The following is a 12447-nucleotide window of genomic DNA, read 5'->3' on the forward strand; positions in this document are numbered from 1 at the left end:
AGGCCAACATTGGTTCGTAGGACGTTTCTCCACTTCCCCTTGCTCAGAGGCGTCACCTGCCTTAATATGACTGGTGAAGGTTTTGTTCTTTTCGTTGAGAAGTCCTCCCTGGCCCTACTTTTGAAAGTTAAGGCACTACCTCCTGGTGGGAAATGAGTTACAGAACAGTGACATGAATTAATGATAGATCACTTTTCTAAGGACTGGGGAAATGTGTGAAAACAGTTCTAATAAAGATAATCATAAGCACAAGAAAAGCCTCACCCCCCTCTTGAATTCTCTTTACCACCTATGGGTGACATCTACCGTTGTCCTGCTTCCGCTCCCCATAGCGATCATGTATACCTAAGGTAGGTCCATTCAGAGGTAGTCACATGTTCTATCTGTTTCTGTCTGTGTGCCTTTCAGTATCGCAGAGAAATCATTTTCCCCCAGGCTGGTGCTTCCAGTGATTACTTGTAATACTTGTTGATTGCAGAACACAGTGTACCATAGATGCTAATTGAAAGTCCGTTATAACTGAATACATAACATTGGCGTATCTGCACTTTTTCTAGGTCATTTTGTCCATTTTAGTAGCAGGACATTGGTACTGCTGTGTTATTAGGACCACTTAGGGAGAGATGGTGTCCTTCCTACAATGACTGTAAAAATACTACCTCGAATATAAGCATGATAAATGTTGGAAAACTTTTTTTTTTTGCCTCATTCAGAAAACAACTTGAGATGAATATCTAAGTTTACCTATTCTTGAGGATTTTAAGTAACACAAAGAGCAGCCTAACCTTAACTTGGTAAAAAAAACTCTCTTATGAAGTTGAAGGAGCCTAAATATCAACACCATAAGATGTTTAGGTGAACTTAACCTGTTTAATGAACAGTTAAAGCAAAGAGAAAACATTTGTTTTCCACTATTCTCTGCATTCCTCAGAACTTGCATCTACATATTGTATTTTATAACAGGGCTTCTGGTCAGTTCAAACCCCTGCTGAGAACTTGCATTTCTTAGAAGTTCCCTGCTGAGAACTTGCATTTCTGATAAGTTCCTGGGAAGTTATACGTAAGAATCACCTGGGGACTTTGTTAAAATGTAGATTCTGATTCAGTATATCCAGGATGGAAATGCAGATTCTCCACAGGGAACTTCTAAGAAATCCAAATTCTCAGCAGGGGTTCGAACCAGACCAAATCGGTTTGAAGCCCTCCTTTATAAATGTGTATTTATGTAGGGCTGTGGATTCAGATAGGTTGAAGTTCAAATTCCAGATGAACTTAGCTGTGTGACCATGAGCAAGTAATGTAACCTCTCTGAGATTCAGTTTGTTCGTAAGGATTGTATTGCAGATTCTGGGTTGCCAATGACAAAAGCTAGCTCTAGCTAACGTAACTTAAAAAAAAGAAACTGATGGGAAGGATGTCAAATAAGTAAGAGAATCAAACGCAAGACTAGAGAGCCAGAGCAGATCTGGGACCTAAGTCCCAGAGCAAATGAGCTTTTCTTGCCTGTGTCTCTCAGCTCCAGATTCAGTGGTCCAGGAGAGAGAGTTTGATTGGCCAAGCTTGAGTCATGTGACCCCATGGATAGTGAAGGGCAGGGCACCTTGACTGAATTCCCATTGATATTGGCCATAGTAGCAAAAACGTGATACCAGAAAAAAACATATTAAGTTGCTTTTAGCAGAATGTCAACTGCTTGGCTAGAACCCAGCGTCTGTCACCACACGTTTGTGAAGAGAATTGTTGATAACATATGTAAAGTACCTGGACTGGTGCCTAGAAGAGAATGGGTTTTCAATAAGTGACAGAATTTATTAAGAGATTGCCTGCTGCTTTGAAAAGTATCCTGTCTATGATATTCTTTCTCCTAAACTAAACTGTAAGCTTCATAAAAGCAGAGACTTCTGTTATTTAAATCTCTATTTTATGTAAGTCTTCCACATGCTAGTTAGTACGAGATTTCTTAGTCTTTTTCCCCCATAACACCTCTGACAGAGGGTCTTCACATGACCTTTATACTCCCAGGGAGTGCTCAAGTGGCCACACAGGTAAGAAGAATTGTGGGATATGAGTGATGCACAGGGCACTTGCTCTAACAGCACTCTTGTCATGTGCTGCTCTGGAGAGTGTGAGGGAGTGCAGGGGGGTGAGGGTGCCATTACGCCTAGGGTAGCCTGAATTGGCTTTATTTTATAAAAGAGTAAAGCAGTCATAAAATGTTGATATTTGAGAATGTGTGTGCTTATAGATCAAGTACGAGAAATGACCTTTTTTAATTTTTCAGAAATGACATGTAGTTCAAATGACCACTCACCAAGATTGATAAGTCCAATGTCAAATCATTTTAGTGTCTCTTCCCCATACTCTTCCCTTTTGGGATCATACACCCCTGCCCCCATCCTTGGACTTAGGAAGCCCAGTAAAATGGACCCTGGAACAGTGTCCATTACTGATACTACTGGTCTTTGCCCAGCTGGCCATGCTGACTGCCCCTTTCCCCTACCCCTGAACACCGTGGACATAGGGCCTGAGCAGAGGTCACTGAATGCCCATCCTCCCAAGAACACAACCTTCAGCATCCAAGGTTCTATAGCCTCCAAGGGCCCCACAATCAAGAGGTACACAAATCCCACTCTTTGAACCAACTTTGCAACCCCCGCCTCCATTCCATAGGGACCTATCTACTGTTGGCATCGGTCTCCTTTTTCCCTTCGGTTCTGTTACTGTTTTAACAACAGCTTTATTGAGATATAATTCATATATCATATAATCCACCCTTTAAAGTGTACAGTTCGCTGGTTATTAGTATATTCACAAAGTTATGCAGTTATCACCACAATCAATTTTAGAACAATTTTATCACTTCCAAAAGAAACTCTGAACAACTGCCATTTTACTCCAACTCCAACCTCCACTCCCTGGCATCTACTAATCTCCTCTCTGTCTTTATGAATTTGCCTAGTCTGGACATTTTGTATGAATGGAATCACACAATATGTGATCTTCTGTGACTCACTTTTCATTTAGCATCGTGTTTTTAAGATTTATCCCCGTTGTAGCATGTATAAGTAGTTTGTTCCTTTTTATCGCCAAATAATATTATGTTGTGTGGACAGGACATACCACATTTTGTTTATCCTTTCATTAGCCGATGAACATTTGCGTTCCTTCAGTTCTTGAAGCACCAAGCCTCACTCTCTTCAGCGCTTTCCCTCTGGTGGCCCCAGGTCAGGGATCACAAACTCATATGCCTGTCAGCTAAGAAAAATAGGAGGTAGCGAGGACCGTGGCAAATAAGGGAACATTTATCCCTTCTCAAAGGGGTAGCCTCAACTGGGCCTCAGCCTGCCATTGCCAGATGACCTTCCCGACATGGTGTTATCACATCTTCAGATAGTTCCAGAGAAGCCATAGTCTGGATGTTTATGTAAAAATTTCCTCATTTTTAAATGTTGGTCAATTAAAACAAACACTATGAGGGACCAACAAGACACAATTGTGGGTGAGACTAAATGCTGAATGAGATTCCTGAGTGGGCACCCTGTGTCTGGGCAATATATCTGATCTTTGAGAGCCTGTGACCGGGTTAGCTTCAGGGTGGGCTCACCTGACAGCTGCTGCCCTCTCATTTGGCAATGCAAAAAGGTTGCTCATCCTTTTGGAGGTAAAAAGAGCCCAGATCTAATGGTCTGGGTGGAGGAAATTCCTCTCATGCTTTGGCTGGGGAGTCTGCTGCAGCAGGGAAAAAAAAAAAGCACAGGCGATGTCTACATTATTTAGTGCTAAATTGTCCTGCAAATTACTTGTGGCCTACTTGAAAACTGATTATGACCTGCTAGTGTGACCTCGATTATTTTGACCTCAACCGTGGATGAGAACTGCTTATTTTGCACAAGATGTGCCCAGAATCAACAAGGACAAATTTGTTGAAATGGGAAAGAAGAAACAGTGGTTGTATGGTCTTCTGTGTACAGAGAACACCATAATAATGTAGGTTGGGGAGTGGAAAGTATTAAGATTTATGACAACAATGACTGTTTATTGAGTAAATGACCACTCTCCCTATCACAGTCCACATTCCATTTGTTTTTGCATGTGACTATGAAGGAAGTGTTTTTTTTTTTTTTTAAATAATATTTTATTGCATTTTCGGTGAAAGTTTACATGACGGCTTCAAACCAGTTCTGTCCAGTTCAGTCACAGCCGATGAAGTGAAACCTAACAGACCTGAGTTTTTAAAATGTGGGTGAAGCACAGCCTGAGCCCAGTACAATTAGATGATGCCCGGCTACCACCACCGACTGCTCTGACAGGGATCACAATAGAGGGTCCAGACAGAGCCGGAGAAAAATGTAGGACAAAATTCTAACTCACAAAAAAACAGACTTACCGGCCTGACAGAGACTGGAGAAGCCCTGAGAGTCTGGCCCCCGGACACCCTGATAGCTAAGTAATGAAGTTATTCCTGAGGTTCACCATTCAGCCAAAGATTAGACAGGCCCATAAAACAAAACGAGACTAAATGGGCACACCAGCTCAGTGGCAAGGATGAGAAGGCAGGAGGGGACAGGAAAGCTGGTAATGGGGAACCCAGGGTCAAGAAGAGGAGAGTATTGACGTCGTGGGGTTGGCAACCAGTGTCACAAAACAATGTGTGTATTAATTGTTTAATGAGAAACTAGTTTCCTCTGTAAACTTTCATCTAAAGTACAATAAATTTTTTTTTTTTTTTATATGTGGGTGAAGCAGAACAGGAAAATTTACTAGTCAAAGCCCTGCTAGAAACTTAATCTCCCTCTTAGAAAACAAGGGCAGCTTGCGCATTGCATAGCAACCAAATCTCTTGACTGGCAGAGTCGGAAACAGTGGTGCCCCACTCAAAGATGGCGGCCGACTGGACCTCTTTGAATGTGTGTCATTCTCCACAGTCCTGGGAATAATCCAATCTGCTGCATCAGGGTCCTAAAAGGGCTCACTACGCCTTTTCTCTGTCTCCAGTTCCGGGGCTTCGACCTGTAATTCTCCTGTTCTGCTTATCATTCCACTTCACCCAAATTTTAAAAATTTGGGGCTGTTCCAATTTCGCTTTGTTAGCCATGGCTGAACCAGTTCGAAATGGTTCGAAGCCCTGGTTTACACAATAAATTAGGTTCCCATTTAACAATTACTACATAAATTGTTCAGAGACTGGTTGCATTTTTCATAATGTGTTAACATTCTCATTAATTCCCTTCTGGATGTTTTGCTTCCAGTAATTTGGTTTTCCTATCCGCTTTCATCTTTGCTTCAGAGAATTGTTGACCATTTGGTCTCATATAGATTATTTTTTTAAAAGTGTGCAGTACTCACTGGTAATACTCTTTATTTTATGAGCCAATTTGTTACTTAGCTAAAAGGTGCCCTCAAGAGGAAGTGGGTATTTTTAAAGGGAAAGAAGTTGATAGAACCTAGCACTGGTATAATGCTCGATATTCGCAAAGAGTTTTTAAATGCGCTGTTGTATTTGAGCCTGTGAGGATAGGCATTTTTACCTAACACTCACTATTTTGTAAATGATATTGTTAAGATATAGACAGCAAAAATGATTTGCTTAAGGTCTCCCAGCAAAGGGGCCTAGAACTTAAATCTTTATGTTTAGATTTCAAACCCCATGTCTATCCCATAGAAACAGACCTGCCCTTCTAATACTTTCTAATTTTGGTGTATGTCAGTAATAGGGATAGACTTAACACAGTGTTTGAGTAGTAATATTACGCACTTGGAAAACAGTAAAAGTAAATGATGGTTTCCCCACAGTGTTTTAGTATTTTCACCATTCTTTGTTTGGGATCAACACTAAGTAAATACATTAATAAATAATCGGGAGCAGGTGCATACATTAATTACTCAGGCATTATTCTTAAAGCTGAGCCCTGTAGTGGTTAAGAGCCCAGGCTGCTAACCAAAAGGTCAGCAGTTTGAATCCACCAGCTGCTCCTTGGAAACTTTATGGGGCAGTTCTGCTCTGTCCTACAGGGTCGCTATGAGTCGGGATCGACTCAACGGCAACGGCTATGCTTAAAGTAGTTTGGCCACGAGAACAACAGATTTGGGAGACATCATTAAATTAATGAATCAGTCTCAACCAAACAATGTCTCCTTTCTTCCCCCTCTCCCCGTCTTCTCTCCTTTCTTCCTTCTTTCGTTCATCCTTTTTATTTTCTTATATGCCCAATAAGAGAAGGGATCATTTATAAGGAGCAAAAAAACCCTTCAGGCAGATTCCTGACTCTGCTTTTTTGCTTACACATTTGTTCATTCCTTCAATTCAATTGCGAATATTTATTGAGGACTTTATTGGTTTCCTATGGCTGCTGTAACAAAAAAGCCACAAACTCATTGCTTAAAAAAACCCAAATTTATTCTCTTTCAGTTCTGGAGGTCAGAAGTTTAAAATCAAGGTGTCAGCAAGGCTATGTTGCTTCTGGAGACTTCTGGGGAGAATCTGGTCCTTTTTGAACTTTTAGAGGCAGCCTGCATTCCTTGACTTGTTGCCCATTTCTGCATCACTCCAACCTCTTGTTTCCATTGTCACACCTCCTACTTCTGTCTTTAACCTTCTTGTCTCCTTATAAGGAACCTCGTGATTATATTGGGCCCACCGGTATAGGGTCTCCATGAGTCAGAACTGACTTGACGGCAACGGGTTTGGTTTTTTTTTTTTTTTTTTTGGTATAATCCAGGCTAGTCTCCCTATTTTATATTCCAACTGCAACCTTAATTCTCTTTTACCATATAAGCTAACATATTCACAAGTTCCAGGATTAGAACGTGGGCATCTTTGGGGGAGGGGGTCATTATTTTGCCTGCAACAAGTACCTACTATATGCCAGGCACTGTACATACTTAAACATTCTGTTTATTATGTTTGACCAATTAGACGTACCTGTCCCTGACAAGTGGAGATCTGTGTGTCCCCATTTTTCTGTGTGTCCAGTGTCCACCTATTCAGAAACACATGGAGATACAATGTGTTTTTTGGTGGTAGCAAAATTAAAAGTACCCAGCCCCTGACTCCCAACATCAAGAGAAGGACCTCCACGTAGGGCAGTAGCTGTGGGCCATTACCAGACCCACCAGGACATATCCAGAGTGGCTGCTCATTATTGAACGATGCTGTTTATTGTCTTGTAATTACCTATCCTTCCACAGCCTTAACCAACACTCACTAAGTATAAAAGTTGACCTTTGTTGCCCTCATCCACAAGAATAGGAAATAAGGAAATGTGTAGGATTTATCATCTCACTGGAACACGTTGGAGAATGAAAGGAGGCACTATTAATAACCATCCAGGAACAATAGACATATGTGAGAACCGTCCTGGAAACATGCAATTTACATTGCCATATGGTCTTTCTATATATTAAGTCCATATGAATAATAACAGCCATAACACTGTGACCACAGGAATTGAATTGACTACTCCATAGGTTCAGAGCACTGTAGTAGAAGCTTTATGTACTTTACTTCAGTTGATTCATACAACAATCTTGTAAGGTAGGTACGTATATTATTATTATCTCTATTTTAGAGATGAAGGAAATAAAGCTCAGAAACTTAAATACCCAGCTTAAACTAGTAAGTTGCTGAGGTAGGATTTGAACACAGTTCTGAATATCACTAAAACAAATGCTTTTTCCATTATATTATATTGCCTTCTAGAAAAAATGTAGTATGTTGGGAATGCTTGAATTGGAATTGTCAACTGGATAGAGTTGGTTATTTTAAGGATGAAGTTACCCTTTAGAGCTATATAGTATCTTTAGTAAAGGAAGGTCTGTGAAAAACCAAGAACTATATGGTGTTCTTTCTCTGTCTTTGCTTTAGGTCTGTCAGTTTGTCGTGTCTGTAAATGGGCTCAATGTGCTGCATGTAGACTACCGGACAGTGAGCAATCTGATTCTGACGGGGCCCCGGACAATTGTCATGGAAGTCATGGAGGAACTAGAATGCTAAGCAAACCGACGTCCACCCAGCCCTTCTGTGTCCTGTGGGTATCCAAAGCCAGAACAACGCGAAGTAGTGCAATAACAAGACTTCCATGCAGTGGATGGCTTTGGACATATGGATCTTTTCTCCGTGCATACATATCTTAATTTGAGTTTCGTATACTGTTTGATTTGTGGAAGAACCGGGTAACGTGTCTTAAAAAATATTATGTCAGTGTAAAAAGTATTTGGGAAACAGAATTTCCTACATGGTAGAATTGCCTTACTAGATTTCTATTTGTAGTTCTCATTCATTGTTTTTTTATCTTAATTAGTTGGCAGAACGATGTTGAAATGCTATTTTAGTCAAAACAGCAACATGTTAAAATCTTCTTCATGGGAGTCGATAGAGTAGTTTTACATACACTAAATATGTACTGTCACCAAAATTAACATGGAATTGTTTAATAGAGGATCTAAATTTCACCTAGCTTCAAATTAAAGCAGCATCCAAAGGTCGTTAACTAGCATTTTGAAGAAAGTTCAAGTGCTTAAAAGCCATCAAAAAATGATTTTTCTTAAATCCTGCCTTTAGTAACAACTTTTAACATGTATTTTCAATTATGGCATTTGTTGAAAAAACAAAGCAAAACAAAAAACGCTTGTGGTGGAGGCAGAGGTGGATGGGGGCGTACTACTTAAAATTGTGCGGTCCCCATTCTCTCTTTCTGAGCCGTTCAGTCTACAAATCAGCAAGAGCAGCTTTCTAAAATTAATCCTGAATGTGTTGAATGTCAAAACAGAAAAGTTTGTATATATACGTATAGCTCAAAAATCAAGCCTGACAAGACTTCACTGGAAGGTGCCCTTTTTTAAACTAAGTATTCTAGAAATTAGCCCATATGTGATAAAATCTTGAACTCTTAAATTACCTTCTAGGCCTGAATTCCTACTAGCTTTCTAGTGTAACAGGTTCTAACAACATGACATGCTGCTTGTTTGGGGGAATTATTTTTCACCAAAATCACCAGATGGTGTTGTAGGTTTTCGATTCACTTGTATATATGCATGTTTCCCTTTTTTTGATCCAGAAAAGAGTACATTTTGGGGTTTGGTGTATAGAGGAAATTCCTCAAAGTGCCAAATTAGGGAGTCAGAATGCTAAATTCTTCTTAATTTCATATAATGAATTCTGAATGACCAGGTTACTTTCTTACTACACATTTACAAAATAAAATATGAATACTGTACCTCAGTCATTTCTTTGTGGTGGGTTATCACAGTGTATTCATACTAGTGGGATAGACATACCATGCTAACAACTTTGTGTGTGTGTGTAATTCAATTTTTCTGATCTGTAGCTTTAGTCAGAGAATAGAATTGTGATGTAATGTAGAATGTCTAACATTAATACTGTTAATCTAAATTGGAGAAATATTATCGTCTCAATGGGTGTGTGCATTTATACTGTGTGCCAGACTGTCTGCTATGGCATTTAACATATATTATTTACTTAATCCTGATCACAACCCTACAAGGTAGATACTATCAGTCTCATTTTTCAGATGTGGAAACTAAGTCTGAGCAAAATTTAAAATGTTCTCAGTTCACACAACTGCAGGGATTACTGAGTGATACAGCTTGGATTCCAACACAGTCTGTTTAATGCCCATGCTTTTTGTTCCCTCCTCCCGTACTACCATTATTTTGGGAAACTGTGAGGTCAATACTATCATTATCTCCATTAAAGAAAAAAAGAAGTTAGTCATGTGCTGTGTACAAGTAAAGGAGTTTCTCATAGGTATCTACTTAGGAGGAGAATTGCTAAATCATAGGAAATGTGAACCCTCAACTTTACAAGTTCACATCTGCAAAATAAAATTAAAAACAGTCATCTTACTGTGATTTCAAGGGGTTTCTGTTACCCACGGACCCTAAAATTTAACAGTAAAAGCCTGACCCAGAACTGTAAAACTGTTAACTTGGTTTTTCACCAGGAATTGCTAATCTATTTTGCAGCAGTGTTAACTTGTCTCTTCCTTTTTAAAGAGTGTGCTCAATAACAAACCCATTACCTCGTGATTTAATGAAAAAGGCTATGTGCTCCCCCAACTCAACTGCAAAGAATCTCATAGTTAAAATCATGTAAATAGCCAGGTTTTCCAGGAGACTTTTTTTTATGCTTAATCAGTAATTGTTAAGTGGTTTGTCACCATGGAAACTTGTATTCATTAAAAAAAAAAAAACTTTGTAAAATCCCCAGTCACTGGGAACATTTTCTTCTTGCAGGAGAGAACCATTGCCCCAATTTGCAAATTATTTGCTAAATCATAGATTGGGTTATTCTTTTGAATTAATACAAGACTTTATTTTGAACACATCTAGCTAGTTTCCAAAGTGGTTAAAACAATGTACACCTCTCATCAGAAATAGAAGTGATTATATGTTGATCAATATCTTCCCCAACACTTGATATTCTGAAACTTTCTAATTTTTGTCAAGTAAAATATCTGTTTGGTCAGTGACACTGAGGGTCCTAAGTTGCTGAAATGGTCATAAAATTTAAATCACAGAAATTCTAAGAATTAGTTTGGCATCCTAACTCACTACATCAATGTCTTCGTAATACCCAGGATGTCTCGAAACTCTTTATCCTACAGCAGCTCTGTGATTCAGGCAAGGATTATTGGGAGTCAATTTAACATATTTAAGAACATTCAGCCAATAATTTATTGAGCTCCAAATAATTTATGAGCCTGCTATTAAGGGTTTGGCAAACAGTAGTAAATGAGGCAGGTCCTTATGAGGTTTACATATTGTTAGGAGAGACTGACAATAAATAAATTATATAAAAGTTAATTTTAGATAAGGATAAGTACTAAGAAATGAATTAAACCAGATGGGGTGATGGAGGACAACAGGAACCTCATTACGATGGTCAGTGAGACAGGGCTCCCGTGATACACGATTCCAATGGAGTACCATTGGCGTTACCGCCTACGTGAACAGCATCCCCTAGAGTTGTGTAGTGAAGAAGCCTCTCTGCAAACCTGAATTTTGAGTTAATGCCTAAAGAATGGGAATGAGTCAGTCTTAAAGAAATCTGGGACTAGAGCATTGCAGGCTGAGGAAACAGCAAGTCCAAAGAAATGGAGGCTAGAAAAGTGATAATTGTTCTGAGGCTTGTTAACTTTATTTTACGGGCCTCCAGAGCATGGACTCTGGAGATATACAGACCTGGGTTCAAATTCCACTTCCACCACTTAGGAGCAGAGCCAGATACTCAACCTCTCCAGGCACTGGTTTTCTTATGTGTAAAAACGGCAATAACCCTATTTAGCTATTGTGAGGATGAAATGAAAGAATGCATAAAATGCTTATCACTCTGTTTGACCCATAATAAGTGCTATGGATTAAATTGTGGACCTCCAAAAGATATGTTGAAGTCCTCACCTCTGTGCCTGTGAATGTGACCTTCTTTGGAAATAAGATCCTTCTTTGAAGATGTTAACAGTTAACAAAGCTACGCCAGAGTAGAGTGGGTCCTGATCCCATATATGTGGTGTTTTATAAAAGGGAAGAACAGACACCAAAACAGAGTCATTCAGGGAGAAGATGCCACGTGAAGATACAGCTACAAGCCAAGGAACACCAAGAAACACCTGGGGCTGCCAGAAGCTGGGAGAGACGAGGAAGCATCATCCCCTAGAGTGGACACAGAGCATGGCCCTGCTAATACCCTGAATTCAGACTCGTGGCTTCCAGAACTTGAGATAATAAATTTCTGTTCTTTAACAACCTACAGACTGGGAAAAAAAATTTGCCTACGACAAATACGATCAGCGTCTAATCTCTAAAATCTACAAGATACTGCAAAACCTCAACAACAAAAAGACAAATAACCCAGTTAAAAAATGGGCAAAGGATATGAACAGGCACTCCACCAAAGAAGATATTCAGGTGGCTAACAGACACATGAAGAAATGTTCACGATCATTAGCCATTAGAGAAATGCAGATCAAAACTACAATGAGATACCATCTCACCCCAACAAAGCTAGCATTAATCTAAAAAACACAAAATAATAAATGCTGGGGAGGTTGTGGAGAGACTGGAACACTTATACACTGTTGGTGGGAATGTCAGATGGTACAACCACTTTGGAAATCAATTTGGCACTTCCTTAAAAAGCTAGAAATGGAAGTACCATATGATCCAGCTATCCTGCTTCTTGGAACATATCTCTAGGAGAGAAATAAGAGCTATCACACGAATTGATACATGCACACCCATGTTCATTGCCGCACTGTTCACAATACCAAAAGATGGAAACAACCTAGGTGCCCACCAACGGACAAATGGATGAACAAATTATGGTATATCCACACAATGGAATACTACACAATGATAAAGAACAATGATGAAGATGTGAAACATAACATGGAGGAAGCTGGAGGTCATTATGCTGAGTGAATTTAGTCA

The 12447-nt window shown here is 39.6% G+C and overlaps 1 protein-coding gene across 1 annotated transcript in view; it reads left to right on the forward strand.

Moving 5' to 3' along the window:
- Window positions 1-10175, forward strand: part of DEPTOR (DEP domain containing MTOR interacting protein) — a 161359-nt gene extending 151184 nt beyond the window's left edge. The window contains exon 9 of the mRNA XM_004372975.3: window positions 7865-10175. Coding sequence (XP_004373032.1) covers window positions 7865-7993 — 129 coding nt within the window. The 3' untranslated portion in view covers window positions 7994-10175. The remainder of the gene's footprint in view (window positions 1-7864) is intronic.
- Window positions 10176-12447: the final 2272 nt, after the last annotated feature.

The sequence above is a fragment of the Trichechus manatus genome, unplaced genomic scaffold, assembly GCF_000243295.1.
Source record: "Trichechus manatus latirostris isolate Lorelei unplaced genomic scaffold, TriManLat1.0 scaffold00022, whole genome shotgun sequence".
Classification (NCBI taxonomy): Eukaryota; Metazoa; Chordata; class Mammalia; order Sirenia; family Trichechidae; genus Trichechus; species Trichechus manatus.